The sequence below is a fragment of the Chlorocebus sabaeus genome, chromosome 20 (assembly GCF_047675955.1).
Source record: "Chlorocebus sabaeus isolate Y175 chromosome 20, mChlSab1.0.hap1, whole genome shotgun sequence".
Classification (NCBI taxonomy): Eukaryota; Metazoa; Chordata; class Mammalia; order Primates; family Cercopithecidae; genus Chlorocebus; species Chlorocebus sabaeus.
This window is the reverse complement of record NC_132923.1, coordinates 116,024,699-116,051,929: the sequence shown is the minus strand read 5'-3', so window position 1 is coordinate 116,051,929 and position 27,231 is coordinate 116,024,699. Positions and strand designations below refer to the sequence as shown.

At 38.3% G+C, this 27,231-nt stretch overlaps 1 protein-coding gene across 26 annotated transcripts in view; it reads right to left on the bottom strand.

The window, feature by feature from the left end:
* Positions 1–27,231, bottom strand: part of EIF4G3 (eukaryotic translation initiation factor 4 gamma 3) — a 373,903-nt gene that overhangs the window by 130,007 nt on the left and 216,665 nt on the right. For 16 of the 26 annotated variants that reach the window (XM_073007734.1, XM_073007738.1, XM_037999538.2 and 13 more), the window contains one exon: positions 7,513–7,621. In XM_073007734.1, coding sequence (XP_072863835.1) covers positions 7,513–7,621 — 109 coding nt within the window. The remainder of the gene's footprint in view (positions 1–7,512; positions 7,622–27,231) is intronic. The other 10 variants (XM_073007735.1, XM_037999569.2, XM_073007740.1 and 7 more) reach the window with 1 other exon arrangement.

Sequence of the window (27,231 nt, the reverse complement as noted above, 5' to 3'; positions counted from 1 at the left end):
TTTCCACATTTTTATTAATAAATTCCAGGTAAATTGATATGTGATTCATCCCTGAGTGGAGGAAACCAAAGGAGATTTACACTGGCTTCCAGCCTTGTGCTTCCTTAGCACAATAAATAGGCTCCATGGAAAAACATATACTCATGAGTATGTTTATCAAATGACAATAAAAGTTTCAAGCACTACTAAAAGACAACCTAAAATGAGACTTTACTTTCTCCAACAGGATTTTTTATGCATCAATGAAAGTGAGTCTTTACAATAAACTGCAATTATGTGAAAGCAAATATGCATTGTTTGTCAGATAAACAGGTAGTAAATACTATCATTAAGATATTATTAATTCATTCACTGTAATGACAGTTATTAGCCTTAAAATATACTTTTATTTATAGGCACAGAAGCTGGTGCTTCTAAAATTGGACTTTTCTTAGTTACTGTAGTGATGAGATAGAATCAATAGGCTCTCACTGCCAAATCCCTCAGACTAAGTTGACAGGGCAACAGACAAAAGTATTTCTGGAAAACATGTGTTTATTTTGTGCGCGCGTGTGTGTGCGCGCGCGCGCATGTGTGTGTTCATTCTAGATGGAACACGCCATACATAATACATAAATACAAACATGTATTTATCAAAATATCTTTGATGAAAATAATTTCCAGCTCACTGGAGTAACTGCTAAATAAGTCATCCAGATTACATAATGCCACTGTGAAAGCTTATCAGAATAACACCCTTTATGACCACTGACTGAAACCTAGATGAAGTAAATTTCAAAACAGGGCAGGGTGTGATGGCTCGTCTGTAATCTTAGTACTTTAAGAGGCTGAGACGGGAGGATCTCTTGAGCCTAGGAATTTGCAATAAGCCTCGGCAACATAGTGAGACCTTGTGTCTACAAAAAATAAAAAGATTAGCCAGGTGAGGTGGCGCAGACCTGTAGACCCAGCTACTCGGGAGGCCAAGATGGAAGGATCGTTTGAGCCCAGGAGGATGAGGCTGCAGCAAGCTGTGATCATGCCACTGCACTCCAACCTGGGCAATAGAGCAAGATGTTGTCTCAAAATGAAAAAGGGAAAGGAAAAGTGGGGAGAAGGGGAGAGTGGGAGTGGGAGAGAGGGAGAGGGAAAGGGGGGAGGGGGAGGGAGGGAAGGGGGAAAGAGAGGGAGGGAGGGAAAGGGAGGGGGGGAGGGAAAGGGAGGGGAGGAAGGATGGGGAGAGAGAGACAGAGAGAGATTGATTCTCACATTAAATATCTAATAAGAGTATGTCAATTCAATTATTAATGTTGGGAAACAATTTCTGATAGTAAAAAATCAAACAAAAGTAGACCTACAACTGATAAACTTGTATACACTCTTCAGAAAAATCTAGTATTGAAAAAATTAGGCCAGGCACAGTGAGCTCATGCCTGTAAATCCCAGCACTTTGGGAGGCCAAGGGGGAAGATCACTTGAGCCCAGGAGGTCTCAAACTACAAGACCTCATTTCTACAAGCTGGGCATGGTGGTGTGCATTCACGGTCCCAGGTACGCAGGAGGCCAAGGTAAGAGGACCACCTGAGCCCATGAGGTTGAGGCTGCAGTGAGCTGTCATCGCACCACTGTACTTCAGTCTGAGTGATACAGTAGAGGGAGACTCTATCTCAAACAAAACAAAACAAAACAAAAAAATTATGAGTTCTTCATTCTAAAATAAAAGTCCTTTAACCCACTAATTAAAGCTTTCATACAGAAAGCTGAAAACACAGTAGAGCTAAATTAAAAAAACGAAACAAGGCCGGGCGCGGTGGCTCACGCCTGTAATCCCAGCACTTTGGGAGGCCGAGGCGGGCAGATCACGAGGTCAGGAGATGGAGACCATCCTGGCTAACATGGTGAAAACCCGTCTCTACTAAAAATGCAACAAATCAGCCAGGCGAGGTGGCGGGCGCCTGTAGTCCCAGCTACTCGGGAGGCTGAGGCAGGAGAATGGCCTGAACCCGGGAGGCGGAGCTTGCAGTGAGGCGAGATCACGCCACTGCACTCCAGCCTGGGCGACTGAGCGAGACTCCGTCTCAAAAAAAAAAAAAAAACAAAAACAAAAAACAAAACAAAACAAAAAACAACACTTATTTTATCCCTCTAAAGACTTCTACTATAAAGAGTTTGGCCATCTTTAAGAATTTGTAGGAATTTCAACTTTAAGAATTTTTCTAATAATCATGAAAGGGGTAGCAAAGACAGATGTCTAGAATATTTAAGGCAACACTATTTATATTATAATGCAAGAAAAAAGGACAAAAAAGGAAATCAATTAAATGTTCAACAATAGAGATTTTATTAAAGAAATGATGGTCTGGGCATATAATGGCATACATGCAATATTTAATATAGGTTTTTAAAAGAGTATTTAATGATATGGAAAGTTTTTTGTAATAAAATATATGTTTTGTTCTGTTTCGAGACAGTCTTGCTCTGTCGCCTAGGCTGGAGTGCAGTGGTGTGATCTCAGCTCACTGCAACCTCCAGTCTCAAGCAATCCTCCTACCTCAGCCTCCCAAGTATCTGAGACCACACGTACGAGCCACCATACCTGGCTAATATTTTTATTTTTTGTAGAGACGGGGTCTTGCTATATTACTCAGCTGGTCTTGAACTCTTGAGCTCAAGCAATCCTCCTGCCTCGTCCTCCCAAAGTGCTTAGATTACAGGCATGAGCCACCGCATCTGGCAAGAACGTTTATTTTATTTTTTTTAAGCAGGGTACAAAACTGTATGTAGAACCCAATTTGGTAACTTAAAAAAATACTTAGTACTAACATATGTGCATAGGGGAAAATCAGTTTATTAATAATGGTGCTGAGTAATCAGACACATACTTTCTCATTTTGCTTATCTGTAGTTTCCATAAGGAGTGTCAAATTTTAAGAAGAATAAAATTGCTCCCTTTCATTCTCATATGGTGGTGGAATCAATGACCAAGACAAGGATGTCTTTTGGTTGTCACAAGTCTCTCAATGACAGAAATGCTATTGTCATTTAATAGGCACAGAGAGGAATACTGAGCATCCTGCAATTTGAGGTACAGTCTCACTTGACAAAAATAGGTCTAAATGCCAACAGAGTCCCAAATGAACAACACTGCTATGAATGGTTGAATTACAAACAGAATACCATTCACTGAACACACTAGGTGCTTTCAACAGGCACTAAGATTAAGACTAAGGCACCAACTAACTCGTTTAATTATCCATATCATATCCTCAATACAATGGATTTAATTTTCTTTCTCACTCAGTAAACAGCAATCATTTCAGCTGTGTACTATCCATACCAAGCAAAAATTTTAATTAATTCAACAGTTGTTCTCTCTACAAACCAATGTGAAGTATTCGCTATGTCTTCATAAGGTGTCAAACAAAGGTAAAATGGTAGATTTGTCTGGAACCTTGGCCTTCGTGTAAATATTCTAGCTGTTTCATGTCAAAAACTCTGTAAACCAGAAGCTTAATAATGGCAGCTAACATTTGTTAAGCACTTACTATGTGCCAGGAACTGGGTCAAATACCATACATACATTGTCCCTTTTAATTCTCACAACCACCATTAGGGTAGAAATTATTATTTGCCTGTTTTACAGATAAGGAAACTGAGGGTTTTAGAGATCAGTCATAGGCCCAAGGTCATGTTAAGTAGCAAGTGCTCAAGCCTGAGAATGATTTCAAAGCCCACATTCTTCCAACTTTGTGGAGGAAAGGGGAGGCTTATGGGAACAGAAGTACTTAAGTCAATCAAGCAGGAGGGAGACTTTAGAGTTAACAGGAGATTCTGTAACTGAGTACAAACTCTCAGTAATGACATTTCTATTGAGAAAGAAAAAAACAATCTGACTACAAAATGTAGAGACTCTGGGAGTAATATAACAATCTTTGAAAAAAGTCAGCTTTTATATGCTAATTTCAAAAGGAATCTAAATTTAAGAAGGAAATTTTGAAAAACTCCTTGGCTGGCCGAGGTGGCTCCCATCTGTAATCCCAGCACCTTGGGAGGCCATAGCAGACAGGTCACTTGAACTCAGGTGTTTGAGACCAGCCTACACAACATGGAAAAATCTCGCCTCTACAAATACAAAAACTAGCTGGGCATGGTGGTTCACGCCTGTAGTTCCAGCTACTCAGGAGGCTGAAGTGAGAGGACTGCTTGAGCCTGGGAGGTGGAGGCTGCAGTGAGCCATGATCATGTCACTGCACTCCATCCTGGGTGACAGAACGAAACCCTGTCTCAAAATAGAAGAAAAAAGAAAAAAAAATCCTCAGTGTAAAGAAAAAAAAAACATTTTCTCTGAAAAAATAGTAAGCCCTTTCTAACGTTACATAAATTTAATTAAAAAAAAAACTCTGAAAACAGTAATATTTTAGATATCGGCAGGCTAATAGATGAAATCAGAAAAGCTACTGTTTGACCAGTCAAGAAAGAAAAAAGAGAGAGATGAAAGAAAGAACAAGAGAGTGAGAGAGCAAGTGAAAGAGAAAGAAAGAAAGAAAGAAAGAAAGAAAGAAAGAAAGAAAGAAAGAAAGAAAGAAAAGAAAAGAAAAGAAAAGAAAAGAAAAGAAAAGAAAAGAAAAGAAAAGAAAAGAAAAGAAAACAAAAGAAAAGAAAAGAAAAGAAAGGAAAGAAAGCGAGAGAAGGGAGGGAAGGAAGGAGGGAGGGAGGGAGGGAGGGAAGGAGGGATGGAAGGGAGGGAGGGAGGGAGGGAGGGAGGAAGAAAAAAAGAGAGAACGAGTGAAAGGGTGAGAGAAAGGGAAAGAGAGAGAAACAGAGTTAGTTTTCTGGTGAACAGGTGGTACTAAAAGGAAGATAATAGTAATCCCAGAGAGTTACTTATAACCTCTGAAATGCACTTAAAATACAACAAGTTTTTCTTTTCATCAAGGTAACCTGAATACTTTCCAATTAAGCCTATATTATGCACCAGTTTGATATGTTGATGTTGTTATTCAAATTTCCACTAAGCAAAACAAAAACAAAAACCTGAGAGGAAATCAAGTCTGCATTCCTTGTCTGGAAATCTGGGCCTAAATATGACAAAATGCAGGGATCTCATAATCTAAAAATTTTAACATTATTTTTCACAAAATAATGGCAAATGCAATAATACTGTCTTCAGGAAGGACAGAACTATCATCATCAAAGTATGTGATAAACTTTTTAAAAATCCTGGCACAGCTACAGAGAAAGTCTGCACAGAGGATAAATTTTAAGGCCTCTTTGCATGGGAAGTATTCAATATGCTTAGCATAATTCTAACCAGTAAAAGGATTACACATTTGCAAAAGCGCAGTCAAGTTTTGAAGGGAAATACTCTGAGAATTATTATCCACTAAGATTAAAAACATTCTGAACTTTGACTCAAAACTACTTTGTCATTGAAAGTAGCGAGTGGGCCGGGCGCGGTGGCTCAAGCCTGTAATCCCAGCACTTTGGGAGGCCGAGACGGGCGGATCACGAGGTCAGGAGATCGAGACCATCCTGGCTAACACGGTGAAACCCCGTCTCTACTAAAAAAATACAAAAAACTAGCCGGGCGAGGTGGCGGGCGCCTGTAGTCCCAGGTACTCGGGAGGCTGAGGCAGGAGAATGGCGTAAACCCAGGAGGCGGAGCTTGCAGTGAGCTGAGATCTGGCCACTGCACTCCAGCCTGGGCTACAAAGCGAGACTCTGTCTCAAAAAAAAAAAAAAAAAAAAAAAAAGAAAGTAGCGAGTGGACTTCCACATTTGGTCTCTACAACCTGTAATTTTGCAAGGTAAATGGTTTTACTATTTAAAAAATTCGCTTGAAGCATGCAGGAGTTCTCCTTTAACTCAAAATGTTGCTGAAAGAAGTTCTTGACAGTGTAATTTTTTGAAGCATGCCAGATTAGGGATCACTGACTATCTCTTGGTTTAAAACTATCTTACATAACAAATACAATATAGGACCTGTCTGTTCAAGAGTATCAGGCTTCTCAATACTCAGGGGGAAAATGAAATTTCTATAATAAAACCACATTATCATAATCTTTGATGTAAAATTCATTGAAATCATACATTAGAAGTACATCTTCCAGAAAGTTTATAAATGTGATTAACCTGCAGTCTACCCAAAAACCTTTAATATTAAATATGTCGATTTTATGGGCCACTTCTAAATATTTTTTGAAGGATAATTTTTAGTATGGGCATGGTGTCTCAGGCCTGTAATCCCAGCACTTTGGGAGGCTGAGGCAGGCAGATCACTTGAGGTCAGGAGTTTGAGACCAGCCTGGCCAACATGGTGAAACCCCGTCTCTACTAAAAATACAAAAATTAGCTGCGCATGGTGGTGCATGCCTGTAATCCCAGCTACTCGGGAGGCTGAGGCAGGAGAATAGCTTGAGCCCAGGAGGAGGAGGTTGCAGTGAGTCAAGACCGCACCACTGCACTCCAGCCTGGGCAACAGAGCAAGACTCTGTCTCAAAAAAAAAAAAAAAAAAAAAAAAGACAATAAGTTTTAGAAAATCTATATACTAACCATAGAGCTACAGAATAAACAAATGGTTTGGAGGAATGAATAATTCAAGAAAGTTAGAAGGTAAATGGCTTCCATATATGATATCCAATCATTTTTAGAAATCTGAAACATAAAGCAAGGTCAAAGTTACTTGCTTCCCCGAACTGTGTTTAGAATTATCTCTCAATTTTAGCAAAGGTCAACTTAAAATCCAACTAGGCAGGAAAGACAGACTATGATATCCCACTTCCTGGTATGAGATTTCCCTTACATTTTCTATTATACTCCCAAAGGCACAGTATTTATTCCAACAAACATTTGGCACCTTCATGTTCAAGTTCAATAGGAGCAGAGACCTTAGTGTACTATTCCTTAATATAGCATTAATGGCTATAATTTACTAAGCATTTTTCATGTGATAGGCACGTTCCCACAGTAATCCTGTCAAGCATGTAGGTCTTTATTCCATTCTACAAGTGAAGAAACTGAGACACACAGGTCAGTGGCTCAATAGATCAAATAACTAGTGCATGATGGAGCCAGGAGTTGAACTTGGATCCATCTCCAACTGTGGCTATAGAAGCCCAGTCTTATAAGAAGAAACGCTTTATCTTTTTTTTTTTTTTTTAAATAGCAAGATACCTAGGGACATGCTGAATATATAAGCTAAACTGTATTGTTCTTGTAAAGTAATATATGCTATGATTTCTCCCTCCACCTCTCACCTTGTTTTAAAGGGCGGTTTAAGGCAGCTAACCTTTTACCTATATAGAGATACTAACAGTGAGAGATTAAACAAATGTATGAAAAAATTTTACCAATTATCCCTACTTTAGTTTCCTAGAGGCAGAATACTTTAATTTTCTGCCTCAAAGCTTTGTTTAAAGGTGGGTGTCTAAATAATCCTTGGATGCTGTACTCTTATTCCTGAATGCTGAGGGCAATGAAATTAATAAAAAAGAGACTGAAGATAAGAGGGAGGAAAACAGTCATACACAAACCTTGCTTCTGGTCGCTAGCTGCAGTGACAGGGGTGCTGGCAGCAAGATGAGCGCTCTCCACAGTCCCATAAACCACAGGGCTGTGCTCAGGGACCTGGCTGGGCAGCTGCTGGGATTTGAAGTACAAAAAAGGGTGATAATGAGCGTGCGAACATAAAAACTAGCAACATGGAACCCAAGCGAGTAGGGAAGACAGTAGAGCACGGGAGATCACAAAATTAAAAAAGTAAAGCAAGGAAAAAATATATAGTCCAATTTAATAAATTCAAAAGTACATGGGAAGACAGGGAAGATAAAGAAAGAGGCAGCAGAAAAAGGGGAAGGAAAAGAAATGATTACTATTAACCACAGCAAGAGAAGACAGCACAACAATCATTAGTACAATTTATTCCCCAGTATTCCTTCTAAGGACAAGCCGACTTGTCAACCTAACAATAGATGTCACATCTGAGAGGGAATTTAACACTCTCCCAAAGACCAAAATTGATTTGGTCAACTTCATGTATAAATTATCTAGCAAACCAGTACAAACAGAAAATGTAATGAGACTGAAAACCAGTTACAGATTCAAGAAAACAATACTGAAAAATGATTCCTGCTACTCATCCATGTAATCATACAGGTGAAATACTTTGAAAGTATATAATAAAGCAATTTCACCATAAAATGTCTATAGGTTCTGGGTCAAGTATGGTATTTTCAGAATCAGAAATCTTGAGTAAAATACCGGGTTTTTCAGAGATATAAAGAAACTCTCATTTTCACTCAGGCATTGTATTAGAATGAAAAATGCCCATCAAAATCCAAGCAGGGTAGGTTGAGAAAATCACAGCTATTGATCAACTTAGAGGAACAGAATTACACAAGACAGGACATGAACACTCATTCTACATCACATTCCAGGCAAGTATTCATTCAGGATTTGAGGGTTACACAAGAAACAAAACAAAGCAGTGTCTCTCCTCGGAGATCTAAGGTCAATATTTTTGGTATCTATAATATCCTACAATGAATTATATCAGTGCTATCAAAGTAGAGCTCCTATACAATTCTATTTTTCTTTTTCTTCTGAGGAGTAGGGATGGGGAGATTAAGATGTAGGTAAGTGTGGGCAAATAGAGACACTTAAAAAGTGTGAGTTCATAAAAAATATTTTCAAGTCGGTGTCACTTAAAATGGGAATATAAAATGAAATGCACACATACAATTTAGGATGATAGATATCATTTAAGTAACAATGCTTTTCAGAATGTACAACATGAAATTTATATTTGAGTATATAAGGATTGTATAGAATAATAGACAGAAATAGTGAAAATGCTATCCTTTCACCTATTCATTGGACCGTGAAAATGTTCATATTCCACAATTACTTCTAAATGAAGACTACTAAAATTATATTTCTATATAAAAAAATTGAGAGTTACTGTTTTCACAGGGACAAATAAAGAAAATAGCACTGCCGTAATTACTCTCGATCCGTAGTTTCAGTGGGAAAAAAAATGCACTACTGAAATTCAAAAGAAAGGTTCATAGCTAAAAATAAAAATACCGATTTTTCAGTTCTACAGGTTGAAAACAGATCTGGAACAAAGGAAACACTCCATGTTATTTAGCATTCATTAAGCAGTTATCCACATTTCTCAGGAAAGATTTGTAAATTGTATCATTTACCTGAAAGGAAAAAAATATTAACTACTCCAATCGCCTGGAAAATTAATAACCAAATAAAAAGGGGGGGCAGGTTAAGTGCTAAAAGTAGGTCACAAAATGGCATTCACAGAAAAAGATGTTTAAGACAGTAAAAGGCTACTAGAGTCAATGATTTTTCCATCTAAAATACCTTCAATCATATAAAAGATGGACATTTTAAAATTAACAAAGTCCTAAAAAGAATCTATGTATAAAGAGTCGTAAGAAAGGAATGAGATAATATGTTTAAGTTACAATTTGAAATCCAAGTATCCAGTACACAAGTATATATCCATAAAATGCTGGGAAAGTACTTCTCAGTTTTCACAGCAGTGAAATGTAGAACTAAAGATCCTACAGTCTCCTTCAACTTCATCATTTTATAAGCCTCCGGCAGTACTAATAAAATCATAACATATTAACATGTAATTCAATACTTTCTTTTTTTTTTTTGAGACGGAGTCTTGCTCTGTCACCAGGCAGGAGAGCAGTGACACAACCTCGGCTCACTGAAACCTCCGCCTCCCAGGTTCAAGTGATTTCCTTGCCTCAGCTTCCTGAGTAGCTGAGGCTACAGGTGTGTGCCACCACACCCAACTAGTTTTTTGTATTTTAGTAGAGACGGGACTTCACCATGTTGGCCAGGGTGGTCTTTATCTCCTGACCACATGATCCGCCTGCCTTGGCATCCCAAAGTGCTGGGAATACAGGCGTAAGCCACCGTGCCCGGCCAGAATTCAATACTTTAATCTTGTTCAGAATTAGTTTTAATTTAGGATAATCTTCTCAAATTGTATTTTAACCACTAATTTCATCTCTTCTCTCCTAAAGAAGTAACTCAACCAGGGCAGGCACTGTGGCTCATGCCTGTAACCCCAGCACTCTGGGAGGCCAAGGCAGGCAGATCACCTGAGGTCAGGAGTTCGAGACCAGCCTGGCCAACATGATGAAACCCCATCTCTACCAAAAACACAAAAATTAGCTGGGAGTGGTGGCAGCTGCCTGTAATTCCAGCTACTCGGGAGGCTGAGGCAGGAGAATTGCTTGAACCCGGGAGTTGGAGGGTGCAGTGAGCCAAGATTGCGTCACTGCACTCCAGCCTAGGTGACAAGAGCAAGGCTTCGTCTCCAAAAAAACAAACAAACAAACAAACAAACAAACAAACAAAACCATCTATTACAAAGGAGTTTCTTATCTTCCCAAAGCTCAAATAATCATGAACTACTTTACTAATCAATAAGTCAGAACAATCAGGAAACATACCAAATACTATGACATAAAACATCACATCCAATGCTGTGTACATTTTGATACATATAAAGAAACTAAGCTAGATGGTTAAGAATATATTTAAGGAATTTCAAAGCCACTGCATTTTAGTCACATTCACTATTGGTGGGAATGAAAACTTATAAAATCATTCTGGAAAGGCAACTGCTATCAAAATATAAAACAACTCAATAAAGATGCTAAGGAAGTCAGAGTTAAAAGGTCAGGGTCATTTAGCAACTCTTTGCAACAGCTTATAATTTATGTAAATGGTAAAATCCCCCATCAAATTTTTCAAAATCAAGGTTCTGATTGGTACAAGGAAAAAAATAAAATGTTTCTCTTATAAACTGGAATGAAAAGAGTTTAAGGGAGGGTAAGATAGTCGATTCCTGATAGTGTTTGAGAAAAATTCTTTATAAATTCTCCTTTAGAATCTACTCAAAGATTTATATACTAAATGTAAAGTACTGACCTCAAGAGATCATGGTAAGCTTAGGCCCACATACTGGAGGAATTCGTTTTTTAAAAACATAATGTTTACCTAGTAAGTAAATGGGCAACAGAATCTAAAATTGTTCTTAAATATTTCTTTCCACAATTTAAAATTCATTTTTCCTTTTTTTTTTTTTTTTTTTTTTTTTTTTGAGACGGAGTCTCGCTCTGCCGCCCAGGCTGGAGTGCAGTGGCTGGATCTCAGCTCACTACAAGTTCCGCCTCCTGGGTTTACGCCATTCTCCTGCCTCAGACTCCCGAGTAGCTGGGACTACAGGCGCTCGCCACGTCGCTCAGCTAGTTTTTTGTATTTTTAGTAGAGACGGGGTTTCACCGTGTTAGCCAGGATGGTCTCGATCTCCTGACCTCGTGATCCGCCCGTCTCAGCCTCCCAAAGTGCTGGGATTACAGGCTTGAACCACCGCGCCCAGCCCATTTTTCTTTACAAAGGCACATTGTTTTGCCCAGAAAGGGGGTCACCTTATTTTGTCTTCTATTTTAATCACATAAATGATAGAATACTTACAGAGGTGGTTATAGACAAGAGTCAACAACTATGCCCCTGGGGCCATATACCTGATTTTATACTGCCCACAAGGTAAGTTTCTACAATTTCAAATGTTGGCGGGGGAAGCAAGAGATAAACAGTATTTCTTGAAACATGAAAATTATACAAAATTCAAATTTTGGTGCCCATAAATAACATGTTATTAGAAGAGAAACACCCATCCATTTATATATTATCTATAACTGCTTTTGTGCCACAATGGCAGAATTGAAGAGTGCTAAAAGAGACAATATGGTTGCAAAGTCTAAAATATTTACTATCTGGCCCACTACAGAAAATATTCGCTGAGCTCTATTATAATTGATTTAGAGAAAGCCAGAGACTTCAAATAGTTACATAAATATAAGCAAAAAGTTGATTTACTGTTATCATAAGAATACCATTCAATGACTTTAAAATAATCCTGTATAGGCCGGGCGCAGTGGCTCAAGCCTGTAATCCCAGCACTTTGGGAGGCCGAGACGGGCGGATCACGAGGTCAGAAGATCGAGACCATCCTGGCTAACACGGTGAAACCCCGTCTTTACTAAAAAATACAAAAAACTAGCCGGGCGAGGTGGCGGGCGCCTGTAGTCCCAGCTACTCGGGAGGCTGAGGCAGGAGAACGGCGTAAACCCGGGAGGCGGAGCTTGCAGTGAGCTGAGATCCGGCCACTGCACTCCAGCCTGGGCGACAGAGCGAGACTCCGTCTCAAAAAATAATAATAATAATAATAATCCTGTATAAATAACTCATGTATTTAACATATATAAAATATGTGGATGAACAAGTATAGCCTCCACTGAGAAACACTATGAAGGTTAAGAAAAAAAACAAAGGCCAGGCACGGTGGCTCATGCCTGTAATCCCAGCACTTTGGGAGGCTGAGGCGGGTGGATCACGAGGTTAAGATTTCAAGACCAGTCTGGCCAAGACGGTGAAACCCCGACTCTACTAAAAATACAAAAATTAGCTGGACGCGGTGGCAGGCACTTATAATCCCAGCTACTCGGGAGGCTGAGGCAGAAGAATTGTTTGAACTCAGGGGACGGAGGATGTAGTGAGCCGAGATCGTGCCACTGTACTCCAGCCTAGGCAACAGAGTGAGACTCCGTCTCAAAAAAAAAAGCAGCAGCAAAACAATAGTATATTTAACAATGCCAGGAAAAAGTACCAAAACATGCTTCTTTCTTAAGGACGAATTTCTCCCATTCTCTCATTAGAAACGTGTGTGTCAATATATGCGTATTTCCTCCTGATGTTTAACTTGCACAAAACACTATGAACCCACTCAAGGCTAAGACAAAATTCCTGGGTTCATGGAGCTTACATTCTATCAAAGGAAACATATGGCAAAAACCACAAAATTAATCATTTAATTACCATAGGTACAAATGCTTTACTGGGGAAGTAAGAGTACAAAGATGACCCATAATCTGGGGTTCTGACTTTGTGATGTGTGTGAGGAAGATATTCTGAGTAAGCAACATTCAGGCTGAGTTTCAAAAAATCAATGTGAATGTTGGCATGTAGGAAGAAGGGCAGGTAGACGCATCTCATGCAGAGAGAACACATGTATGAAAGCTCTAAAAGGAAAAGTATTCCGTGATCACCTACCTTATGTAAAAGGTAAGAGGGATGCAGAAAAAACAGAGGAATCTGGTGTGAAATGAGGCAGGCAGGAGCCAGGCAGATGGGCCTTACAGGCCAGACCAAGGGTTTTGGTCTTTATCCCCACAGCAATGGGAAGCCAGGGCCAGGTTTTAAGCAGCAATGTGATATAATCAGATTTGTGTTTTATTTTGTAGGTATTTTTTCTTTTTCTTTTTTTTTTTTTTTTTTGAGACAGAATCTCACTCTGTCACCCTGGCTGGAGTGCAGTGGTGCAATCATAGCTCACTGCAGCCTCGACCTCTTGAGTTCAAGTGTTCCTCTCACCTCAGCCTCCTAAGCAGCTAGGACCACAGGTGTGTACCAACATGCCCAGCGATTTTTTTTCTATTTTTTGTAGAGTTGGGGTCCCAGTATTTTGCCTGGGCTGGTCTTGAACTCCTGGGCTCAAGTAATCCTCCCGCCTCAGCCTCCTAAAATGTGGAGATTACAGGCATGAGCCATCACATCTGGCTGATATTTTATAAAGATAATTCTGACCACTGCATGGAGAATGAACTAGAGCAAGGAAACAGCAGTCACAAGAAAACAGTTTTCAAAGTTACTTCAGTAGTCCAAGGGCAATAATTTTGGTGGTAATAATGGGGGGCAGTGACTGAATTTTACTTAAACTGACTAGGCTTGATTAGGTAACTGATGAGACATGGTAGAGAGGGGATCTATGAGGACAGAGGGGTAAAAAGAAAAACATTAGGTTTCTGGTTTCTGAGATAGGGGTCAGTCTGAGAAAGGGAACACTGGAGGAGACATAAGGTTTGGAAGTCATGGGTTTGGTTAGAGGAAAACCATGAACTCCAGTTTTGAGGTTGAAGTGCTTGTGAAATACCTGAGTACAGAGATCAAGTCAAAAATTAGGTATCTAACATGAAGTTCTGAAGTGTTCTCATAATATAATAATATATGGCATGCCATAACAAGCACCTCCTTTCATACAAAGGCAATAAAAAAATAAATAATGACCATAGCAATAATATAATAGTAACAATAATTCCACTGAACTCTAAGGCAGGAATTACAGGATATAAGGACTACAACAGTCATCAGCCACATAGATCAGTTCTTTCTATACTAATTAATCCTATACTAATATGGTTTGACTGTGTCCCCACTCAAATCTCATCTTGTAGTTCCCATAATCCCCATATACACTTCAAATATTCTATGAATACGGACTCCTTGAAAGCAATGAAAGGTTGCCAAGGTCAGAAATGATGAGAGGAAACCCGGACACTCAAAATAAAAGCTTGATGGCAGACTTAAGAGGGCTTAAGAAAAATGATTTTTAAAGTCCTTGGAGGCAAAAGGAACCCTCAAAACTATACAAATACATGGAAATTAAATAGTCTGTTTCTAAATGATATCTGGGTTAATAATGAAATCAAGATGGAAAAATTATCTGAATCAAATGATAATAATGACACAAGTTATCAAAACCTCTGGAGTACAGCAAAAGAAGTGCCAAGAGCAAAGTTTGCAGCACTAAATGCCTACATCAAAAAGTCTGAAAGAGCACAAACTGACAACCTAATGTGTGTGTCCCTTAAGGAATTAGAAAAACAAGCACAAGCACAAACTAAACAAGACTCTGTCTCAAAAAAAAGAAAAATAACAATTGCAGCAAAACTAAATAAAATTCAAACAAAAAAAGCATTACAAAAGATCAATGAAATAAAACATTGGTTCTTTGAAAAAATAGATAGCCCATTCACTAGATTAACCAAGAAAAGAGAGAAGATCCAAATAAGCTCAATTAGAAATGGAACTGGAGACACTACAACAGACACCAGAGAAATAAAAAAGATCACTTGAGACTACTATGAACAACTTTATGCATACAAACTATAAAATCTAAAGGAAATGGATAAATTCCTGGAAACATACCACCCTCCTACATTAAATCAGGAGGAAAGAGAAACCCTGAACAGACCAATGACAAGCAGCAAGATTGAATCAGATTTTAAAAATTGCAACACACAAAAAAAGCCTGGGACCAGATGGATTCATGGCTATATTCTACCTGACATTCAAAGAAGAATTGATACCAATCCTACTGAAACTATTCCAAGTGATTGGGAAAGAGAGAATCCTCCCTAAATCACTCTATGAAGCCAGTATCACCCTGATACCTAAGACAGGAAAGAACACACAAAAAAACAAAAACTACAGACCAATTTCCATGATGAACACGGATGTAAAAACTGTCAACAAAATACTAGCTAACCAAATGCAACAGCACATCAAAAAGATAATTTATCATGATCAAGTGGGTTATATTTCAAGGATGCAGGGATGGTTTAACATATGTAAGTCAATAAATGTGATACATTACATAAAAAGAATTATAAACAAAAACCATATGACCATCTCAATAGATGCTGAAAAAGCATTCAACAAAATCCAGCATCCCTTTATGATAAAATCCTCAACTAAGTGGGCATAAAAGGGACTTACCTCAAAATAGTAAAATCCATATATGATAGACCCACAGTCAATATTACACTGAATGAGAAAAAGTTGAAAGTATTCTCCCTGACAACAGGAACAGGACAGGGATGCCTACTTTCACCACCTCTATTCAACATAGTTTTGGATGTTCCAGCTAGAGCAATTAAGTAAGAGAAAGAAATAAAGGGCACCCAAATTGGAAAAGAGGAAGTCAAACTGTCGCTTTTGGCAGATGATATAATAATTGTATACCTAGAAAACCCTGCCGGGCGCGGTGGTTCACGCCTGTAATCCCAGCACTTTGGGAGGCCGAGGCGGGTGGATCACGAGGTCAGGAGATCGAGACCATCCCGGCTAACACGGTGAAATCCCGTCTCTACTAAAAATACAAAAAATTAATCGGGCGTGGTGGTGTGCGCCTGTAGTCCCAGCTACTTAGAGGCTGAGGCAGGAGAATGGTGTGAACCCGGGAGGCGGAGCTTGCAGTGAGCTGCGATCCAGCCTGGGCGACAAAGCGAGACTCCGCCTCAAAAAAAAAAAAAAAAAAAAAACCCTAGAGACTCCTTCAAAAGACTCCTAAATTTGATAAAGGAGTTCAGTAAAGTCTCGGGTTACAAAATCAATGGACACAAATCAGCAGCACTGCTATACACCAACAATGACCAAGCTGAGAATTAAATCAAGAATTCAATACCTTTCACGACAGCTGCACAAATAAAATGAAATGCCTAGGAATATACTTAACCAAGGAGGTGAAAGATCTCTACAAGGAGAAATACAAAACATTACTGAAAGAAATCACAGATGACATAAACAAATGGAAATGCATCCCATAATCATAGACTGGAAGAATCAATGTTGTGAAAATGGCCATACTATACTAAAAGCAATGTACAGATTCAATGTAATTCTCATCAAAATACCAACATGCTTCACAGAATCAGAAAAAACAATCCTAAAATTCATAAGGAACCAAAAAAGGGCCCAAGTAGCCAAAGCAATCCTAGGCAAAAAGGAGAAATCTGTGAGCATCACATTACTTCAAATTATACAAGGTTACAGTAAACAAAACAGCATGGTACTGGTATAAAAGTAGGCACATAAACTAATGGAACAGAATAAAGAACCCAGAAATAAAGCCAATAAAGTACAGCCAACTGATCTTCAACAAAGCATACAAAAACATAAATTGGGGAATAGACACCTTATTTAACAAATAGTGCTGGAAAAACTGGCAAACCTCATGTAAAAGACTGAAACTGGATCCCTATTTCTCACCTTATACAAAAATCAACTCAAGATAGATCAAAGACTTAAATATAAGACCTGAAACTGGAAAAATTCTAGAAGATAACATTGCAAAAACTCTTCTAGACATCAGTCCAGGCACATTATTCATGACTAAGACCCCAAAGCAAATGCAACAAAAACACAAATAAATAAATGGAACCTAATTAAACTAAAAACCTGCACAGCTAAAGAAACAATAGAGTAAAAAGACAACCCATAGAGATGCAAACTACACATCTGATGGATTGGCATCCAGAAATCTACAAGGAACTCAAACAAATCAACAATAATAATAAGAATAATAATAATAATCCCATCAAAAAGTGGGCAAAGGACATGAATAGACATTTCTCAAAAGAAGATACATAAATTGGCCTACAAACAATATGAAAGAATGCTTAACATCACTAATGATCATGGAAATGCAAATTAAAACCACAAAGCGATACCATCTTACTGCTGTAAGAATGGCCATTATTAAAAAGTCAAAAAACAACAGACGCTGGTGTGGATGTGGGGAAAAGGGAATGCTTATACACTGCTGGTGGGAATGTAAAACTGGTGGGAATGTATAACCTCTATAGAAAACAGTACAAAGATTCCTTAAAGAGCTAACAGTAGATCTACCATTTGATCCAGCAACCCCACTACTGGGTATCTACACAAAGGAAACGAAGTCATTATATGAAAAAGGGATTTGCAAACATACGTTTACAGCAGTACAATTCACAATTGCAAAGATGTGCAACTAACCTAAGTGCATTTTGATATATAAGTGTACATATCAAAAATAAATTCTGGCTGGGCACGGTGGCTCATGCCTGTAATCCCAGCACTTTGTGAGGCTGAAGTGGGCAGATCAACTGAGGTCAGGAGTTCAAGACCAGCCTGGCCAACATGCCAAAACCCTGTCTCTACTAAAAATACAAAAATTAGCCGGGCATGGTGGCAGGCACCTGTAATCCCAGCTACTCAGGAGGCTGAGACAGGAGAACTGCTTGAATCCAGGAGACGGAGGTTGCAGTGAGCCAAGATCATGCCACTGAACTCCAGCCTGGGCGACAGAGACTCTGTCTCAAAAAAGAAAAAGGAAAAGAAAAAAAATTCAGCTGGTGCAGTGGCTCGTATCAGAAATATGGGAGGCTGAGGCAGGATTATCACTTGAATTCAGGAGTTTGAGACCAGCCTGGGCAACACAGTGAGACCTCATCTTTACTGAAAATAAAAAACATTAGCCAGGCGTGGTGGCATGTGCATGTAGTCCCAGTTACTCAGAAGGCTGAGGCAGGAGGTGGGAGGATTGTTTGAGCCCAGGATGTCAAGGTTGCAGTGAGCTGTGACTGTGTCACAGCACTCCAGCCAGGGCAACAGACAAGACCCCGTCTCAAAAACAATAAATAAAACAGAAAATTTAACAATTCCATATAACAGAAGGCACGATTAACAAAGCTAAAACACAATCATCAAACAAGAAAAACATTTCAACATCTGTCAAAGGATTTATTTAACATGTAAAGCACTCTTATAAATCTGTCAGACAAAAATCATCACTCGAAAGACACGTGTACAACACATAATTCATACACCCACAAATAACTGGTGAACACCAAAAACTTCTTAACTTCATAGAATACATAAAAATTAAACAAGATCTTGTTTTTTATTCTGTCAGATAAGCAATTATATAGGGAAAAGAGTATTCTCTTACACTGCTGGGTAAGAGATTAACTGGTACATTTCTGGAAGGTCGAAAATGACAACACAGTAACCCAAAAATAAGCAAACAAAGTTGTTCATCATAGCATTGTTAATATAGTGACAAACAAGAAACAATATGAATACCCGTCATGTAAATAAACTATGGTACATTAAAACAAAGGCATGTCATACAGACATTTTAATATAATCAAACATAAACATTTCTATGTGATCACTGAAAAAAATGCTAGTTTATAAAATGGCTTCCATAAGTATTAAATTATATGTTTGAGCTATGATCATGCCACTGCACTCCAGCCTGGGCAACAGAGTGAGACTCTGTCTCTAATTATAAAAACAAATATACACACACACACACACACACACACAGAGATGTATACGTATATATGCACATGCACTAAAAGATATCTGAAAAGATATTCTAACAAAAGTTAACAATAGTTAATTCTTGCTAACAAGAGTTAGGATTAAGATTTCCTTCTTTACTACTCTTTTCCAATGAAGACCTATCATTTGTATAAAGTTATTTTAAGTTTGAAAATATATTTTGAATGAAAGACTAAGCCTGATAGTTTCTTGTGATCTTTCGCAGAACTTTTTGTGATCACTTACAACTATCATAGTTGTCGGATGACTACAAGTTCTAATACCGTTGCTCAATGTCCAATGTAGGCAGTAGGAACAGGAATTGTCACACACACAAAAATCTAAGTCACACTTTCTTTATAATTAGGATTCTGGTTTAGAGCATTCAAGGTAAAATTAAATCACTATAAAAGCAAAAGCATTCACATAAATTGATGAGAATTATGAGAAAACAGGTCAAAAGAAAAACACAAAATTTAATTTTACTAATGTGTCCCATAGGCTTATTTTTATTGGGATACCCAAGCAACTTAAAACATACTTGGCTCCACTGGCTTCTCAAAGAAGGTTAAGTATTTCAAAAGTAGCTGTAAATCAAATATTCTTTTCTTGCTTGCTTTAGGAAATTCCTACAGGCATTGAAGCTGGAGAATCTCAGATGTATTTAAAAATAACACATTTTTTAAAAACCATGTTGGAGACAGACCTGATGAAATAAACAACCTTGCTCTACAAATCTAAGTAGGAACCTTTGATGGTCTGTGTGCAAATTCTTTCAAAATAGTTTTTATTGGCTGGGTGTGGTGGCTCACGCCTGTAATCCCAGCACTTTGGGAGGCCGAGGCGGGTGGATCACGAGGTCAGGAGATCGAGACCATCCTGGCCAACATGGTGAAATCCCTTCTCTACTAAAAATATAAAAATTAGCTGGGCATGGTGGCACATGCCTGTATCCCCCCTACTCAGGAGGCTGAGGCAGGAGAACACTTGAACCAGGGAGACAGAGGTTGTGTGAGCCAACATGGCACAACTGCACTCCAGCCTGGTGACAGGGCAAGTACTCCATCTCAAAAAAATAATAATTTTTATTACTGCATAACAGATGTACACAGCTTTAGCGTACACGTAAAAATTTAATGTACTTATATAATTTGAAGATAAATATTTGTCTTTTCTTTATGGTAGGAGTATTTGAATTCTTCTCTTCTAGCTATTTCAAACTGTACAACAGATTATTATAAACTATAGTCACCCTACTGATCTACCAAACATTAGGTCTTATTTCCTCTATCAAACCATATAGTGTATACAAATTCATTTTAAACTATGAAACATCATAACAAAGCAAGGATCTCTGTTCATCATGATGAACAGAATAGGACACTTTTCAAATGTCCCATTTAAAAACTTTTGAGAGAACCCACCCCAGTTTAGATACCTATTTAAAGTCTATAAGGCTTTACATATTATTGAAAAGCACCATTTTTAAGTCAAGGGAGGTTACTAATGATAAGTTATTTCATTAAAGATAAAGAACAATATAATTTAATTTAGTAACCACTATTTTTGTTGTAGTCACCACTAAAACAAAACCACACCCGTATGCTTTAAGGTACAGAATGCCATTAATTTATCAGTGCCTATGACTGAGATGACAAAATGAAATTTTGAAAGATTGGGTTTGTTTACAATATACTAGGTATCACCTTCAAATGCTTCATGCAGGAATGTAACTACTTACTGCACATATCAACTTATAACATGAATATCATAACCAAAGCTATAGACCCAATTCTAGGAAACTATTACTGCTAAACCATGGAATGAACTACAGTTGGCCCTTGAACAATTCAGGAGCTAGAGGAACTGACCCCACACAGTTAAAAATCTGTGTATAACTTTTGACTCCCCAAAAACTTAACTAGTAACAGCCTAGTGTTGACTGAAAGCCTTACCGATAAAACATATTTTTTCTCAGTATGTATGTATGTTTTATTATATACTATATTCTTACAATAATGTAAGCTAGAAGAAAATGTGTTTAAGAAAACCATTAGGAAGATAAAATACATTTACAACACTATACTGTATTCATCAATACCATAAGTTTACATCATCTGTTTATAAAATAAATCATCTGTCTAAAATGGTCAACCACAGCAGCAGACTTCGATCTATGGTAGATACCAAGCAATTCAACTTTTTCTTGTAAAGTTAGCACTTTTCTCTGCTTCTTGGAAGTACTGCCAGCATCACTGGTGGCACTCTGTATGGGTCCCATGGTGTTATTCAAGGTTTATGGCAATGCACTAAACACGATGAAAAAATATGCAAGAACAAAGAGAGATCACTTTTTACTATGAGGCACAATTTACAAGAGAGTGAACTGCTCATCTGGAGATGATTAGTGTCACAGGGTATTTTAAGCAGATACTCTCAACACTTGAGCTCACTAAAATAGCAACAGGAGGTGGCTATAAAATTACATTAGTACAGTATGTACTACAGTTAATTTTATGAAGTTAGGATGTAATATCGCCTCTTTTATTTATTCATTTATTTTTTGAGAGACAAGGTCTTGCTATGTTGCCCAGGCTGGTCTCATACTCCTGGGCTGAAGCAACCCTCCCACCTCGACTTCCCAAAGTGCTGGGATTACAGGCGTGCACCACCATGTCCAGATTGCGTATTTATGTCTGTTGACATTTCTCTCAATTGCGAATGGCATCATATATGGTCTGTATTTGTGTACCTAAGTTTTGATAAACGTTAACTTTTATAATAGATTTGCATATATTTTATGGGACTAAATGAAAACATAGACTACATATATTTTATGCATCCATGACATATCTAAATTTTTCTTTTTTCGATAATTTTAGGCAGTATGTCATCTGGGAGTTTTCAAGTTATCACAATGTCCAAAACATTTTCCAATATATTTACTGAAAAAAATTATCATATGAATGAACCCATTTTGTTCAAGGGTCAATTGTAATTAATAAATGGTCATGGAATTTAAGGTTTGCAGGTATCAACTTCATAAGCAGCTCAACAGAAGACTGAATAACCTGCTGACTTTACTAATTTTCCCAAATGGTAGGAGAAATTGTATCTTGCCTAAGATATGCTATCAATCCATAATTTCCTACCCCAAAGCCCCATAGCATAGGACTCTCTCCCATGTTACAACTGTGTTCATTACAAGAATAATTCTAGAAGCAGGGGCGAAAAGAGTATATCAAGAAGAAAGGTACATAATTCATTTTTAAAAATTAAGTGATCTTCGGCCGGGCATGGTGGCTCATGCCTGTAATCTCAGAGCTTTGGGAGGCTGAGGCGAGCAGATCACTTGAGATCAGGCATTCGAGACCAGTCTGGGTCAACATGATGAAACTCTGTCTCTACTAAAAATACAAAAATTAGCCAGCATGGTGGCACGTGCCTGTAATTCCAGCTACTTAAGAGGCCGAGGTTGCGGTGAGTCGAGATTGTGCCACTGCACTTGCACTCTAACCCAGGTGACAAAGTGAGTGAGACTCCATCTTAAATATTAAAAAAAAAAAAAAAAAGTGATTTTTGATCCACCACTCATTCCCTTCGGAAGTAGACAATTTTGACATGGCATCATCTATTTATTTTTACCCTACAGGGTTTCCATGAAGACTATCAGGCATAATAGCTAGCGTATTTCTAAATAAGGGATATTCCTTATGCATTATTGTCATCATCAAGAGCTGAGATATTTGATACTGAGCGAGTAACAAAATTCTTCCTTCTTTCCCACTTTAATAGGTAAGAACTAAAAGGGAACTCTCAGATTATTTCGTACAATTCCTCATTTTACAGATGAAAAAATAGGAGTTTTAAGAACTTAACGTTCTGACCCAAGGTTATAAATCTAAGTAACAGAGTGAAAACCAGCAGCAAGTGTTCTAGTGCTCCATGATATCCAGTCATGCACCTCCATCTATGCACTGAGATTCTCTGTACGAGAACATGTATATAGACGTATGCATATTTCCTAAATATGTGAGAATATCTCTACTAGTTAGCCCATAGAAAATTTTAAGACTTATGAAGAACAGTTTGAAATTCTGTCTACTTCTTATTAGGGTAAAAACAGCAGCAGCAAAAATTTGTTTCTCCTCTCCATTCTCCTCACAGAGACCCAATGCAGTTTCCCTCAATTAGCTCATAGCTTGTGTCACAAATGAAATATAATTGCTCCCTCAGCATCCACTTTTAGGTCTGGCAAATGTTTTTGAAACCCAGTTGTACCCTTTCTCCTTTGGCTTCGTTCAAATGTTTCCTTCCTGTGTAGTTGCTTGTGAAAGAGGCCGTTTGTTCCTCATCTCACTGATGCAGAACACAACACATCTCATAGCTGCTGACCATGATACAACCTAACGGTTAACACCAGACTCATGTAAATAAGTTCACCCTTGGAGAGTGTTTTCTTCAAACTAGCAAATCCATAACTCCAGTGAGGAAGCCTAACGGAGGACATGGACCTTAATAAAGGGACAGTCCCACAAGTCTTCCTTCTCTCTCTCTCCACCTGAGTTCCCTGCTGTCTTCAGAGCTCCCCTATCAGTCTCCCATCACCACTGTAAACCTCTCTGGGATTAGGAAGTAGTAAATTTTTTTCTGTTTCATGCATTTTGGTTTCACTTCCTCATTATGTCTTACCTGACAAACACACCCAAATGTAACTTTTACCTGGTCAGGGCTCTCTTAGAGAGTGGCTATCCTGGTTTATGGCCATTCTTGACAGAGAGACCTCAAGACCAAATTAGATAAAAATCACAATGGCTTGACTGCTTGCCAAAATCAAACTCATTATCCCCCTCTTTAAACTTCCCCATGTATACTCAATATTACGTTTCACCACAAAAGAGGTATTTTTAAACATGAAGAGGCATCCCTGACTCTCTCTCCCCCTTACATCTAGAGAAAACTTACATCCCCATTTATATGTGCCGTACTGATTATGCCTGCTGTGCTGGCATTAACAATAGCATTGCCACTCATTTCTACAACTGCCGCAATTTAGATGGTAAATTATATGGTCATCCTTTTTAGAGTCCTTATCTAGTTAATAATTAATTGCTAAACATCTCTCCAACTGGTTTCCTCTCCTTCAACTAATTTCTCACCTGAAATATAATAATAGCCTCCCTTCATCTAATTTCCCATTTTTGCACATGCTGTTCCTCTGTCCAATTTTGTGAATACCCATGAAAATTAGATCAAATGGCGTCTCTGCGGTAAAGCCTTCCCACATTCTTCCAGTCATTCTCTGTGCCTCCTGAAATAATTGCAATACTAATAACAGATATTTGCTGAATACTCATTGTGCACCACACAGTGAACTTAAACAATTTTTAAACATTTTGTCTCATTTAATCCTCTCTGTTTGATAGGTTTTACTTTTTAAATGTAGAAGGTAATGCCCTGGGATAAAGTAATTGGGCTAAAGTTACAACGCTAAGCAGTGGAACCGAGACTTGAAACCCAGTATGTCTGATTCCAAGTAAAAGTTTTAAACCTCTTCCCTGTTCTATTTTACATGTACCACCACCATTAATGGGTCTCTGATATCTGTGCTACAATTCTGCCCCACTTGGTCACCTCTGCACCAGTCAGGTCTTAGTAACGGGTCTTCTGTTTCCCTTTACAGAGACTGGGACTTCCCTTGGTGATAGGGAAAGGCTTGGCTATCCACACCATAAGCGATTATGTCTAACTCAAAGCAGGTACTCTAAGTCCAGTACTACAGTATTTACTGTTTAATCCTAAATTCTTATGCAGATGGCTGTCTCATCTGTAGTCTTCTAACCACACATGATTCTGTATTTATCTGGATTGATGTCAAAATTGAAAATTAGTAAAACTGAAGTTAAATCTAGTGAGTTTTCTTTGACTGGCAGAGTGCTACTTTGTTAATGAAATTAGTTGCCAATATTTATAACTTGCAGCTTTTTTACACATAACTAAAGATTTGTAGCTTCTTCTGAAACACTGGGTCAACAGTTGTTGTTGTTTTTTTTTTTTTTTTTTTTGAGACAGAGTCTCTCTCTGTTGTCCAGGCTGGAGTTAAGTGGCACTATCTCGGCTCACTGCAACCTCTGCCTTCCAGGTTCAAGCGATTCTCCTACCTCAGCCTCCTGAGTAGCTGGGACTACAGGTGCCTGCCATCACGCCTGGCTAGCTTTTTTGTATTTTTAGAAGAGATAGGGTTTCACCATGTTGGCTAGTGTGGTTTCAAACTTCTGACCTCAGGTGATCTGCCTACCTCGGCCTCCCAAAGTGCTAGGATTACAGGCGTGAGCCGCTGCATCCAGCCCTCTGTGTACCACTTTCTATGACGTTCCAGAAAATGAGGTCAAATGTCAGTTGCCATCATCATGATTGTGCTGCTGTTTTTCTCAAGCGGAAAATGAAATATCTCTAGTACACATGTCTCTGCTAAAAAGCTATTCGTTCATTCTATGAATTTCATGCATTTGGATTTAAATACAAGTCACCTAATAAACTTATGCGTTATAACTGATGTTACACTTCTCAAAAAGAACTACCAATATTACAACTATTGACTGATGGCCTTCATCTGCTGAAAGTGTAGATTCTATGTTCTTTATGATTACAGAGAAATATACACTCATATTCAGAACCACAGTCTCTGGGGAAAGACAAAGAGCAAAAAGATTTCTGTAGCTAAACACAGAGGGATACCAGAAGAGGGTGGGAACCAAGCTTGGAAGGTTAAAGGAAACCAATCACACCCCAGAGGGCATTTAAGTGCAAAAAGACACATATATGTCCAGATTGAGAATTTAAACAGAAATCAACAAATGATTGTCTATCCTTTATCTGGCTTGACAGTAGTAACATTTTAATGTTTGAAAATACAGACTAAAATTTGAGTGCACTGACCAACTAATCCCAAAGTTTTGCTATAGTGTATTCCCACCTAATAGAACACATATATAGATTACTTCAATTTGGAAATTTTGCTTATCCTATGCTTACTTCCAGGGAAGAGACTAAATATAAGACCTTTTTAATCATTCCAAAATTGGAATGTTCCTAGGGGAATAATGAGGAATGATGAAGAATTATTAACATGAACTTACAATTCACATGTCCAGATGCACATATATACTCATCTGGATAATGAAAGACTGAGATAAATGTCAGCTAGATACCATCATTTCCAAGAGAAAACACATCGTTACAAGAAAGTACTAAATTTAAGGCTTTCTCAAATCACAGATTTCCAAGGGGCTCTAAACTCAGCTGTTTGTGACTTTGATATTTAAGAACATTTTTATGAACTTTTTATTTTTGTCTGTACTACTAAAATTAAGTCAGTAGTCTATCATTCTGAAATGCTTTATATACGATCATCTGTATCACTTGTTTGTAAACTGGGCTCCAAGGAACCCCTTTACCATCCAAGCATAAAACAGGAGAGAGAGCAGCCCCCTACTCCTTAATAGCTTTCTTTTTATCTGTTTATAGACACAAGGATTTCACTTTAGACCATTTTTTTTAAAGGGACAGGATCTTCCTATGTTGCCCAAGCTGGAATCAAGGAATCTTCCTGCTAAGCCTCCCAAATAGCTGGGACTATCGGCATGCACCACTGTACCTGCAATTGGCTTCACTTTAGACAATTTTTAAGATGTGAAAACCCTGTGTCTCTAAATCATTTATCAAAATTTAAAGTGACATAGGAATGAAATACAATTTTTTTTTTTTTAAAGACGAAGTCTCTCTCTATTGCCCAGGCTGGGGAGTACAGTGGCACAATCTTGGCTCACCACGGCCTCCGCCTCCTGGGTTCAAGCAATTCTCCTGCCTCAGTTTCCTGAGTAGCTGGGATTATAGGCACATGCCACCACGCCCAGCTAATTTTTGTAATTTTTAGTACAGATAGGGTTTCACCATGTTGGCCAGGCTGGTCTTGAACTCCAGACCTCGGATGATCTGGCCCGCCTCAGCCTCCCAAAGTGGTGGGATTACAGGATTACAGGCGTGAGACACACGCGCTGCCCAGCCTTGAAATACAAATCTTGTCAGATTTGCAGAATTCTAATCTCTATTATAGTTTACTAAACTCCAGTTCCTTCTACAATATCTTGATTTCTAAAAACAAGAAAGTAAAATCTTAGGAGATTATGATAACCACATTCTTCACCAGGAAGAAAAAGGTGCCT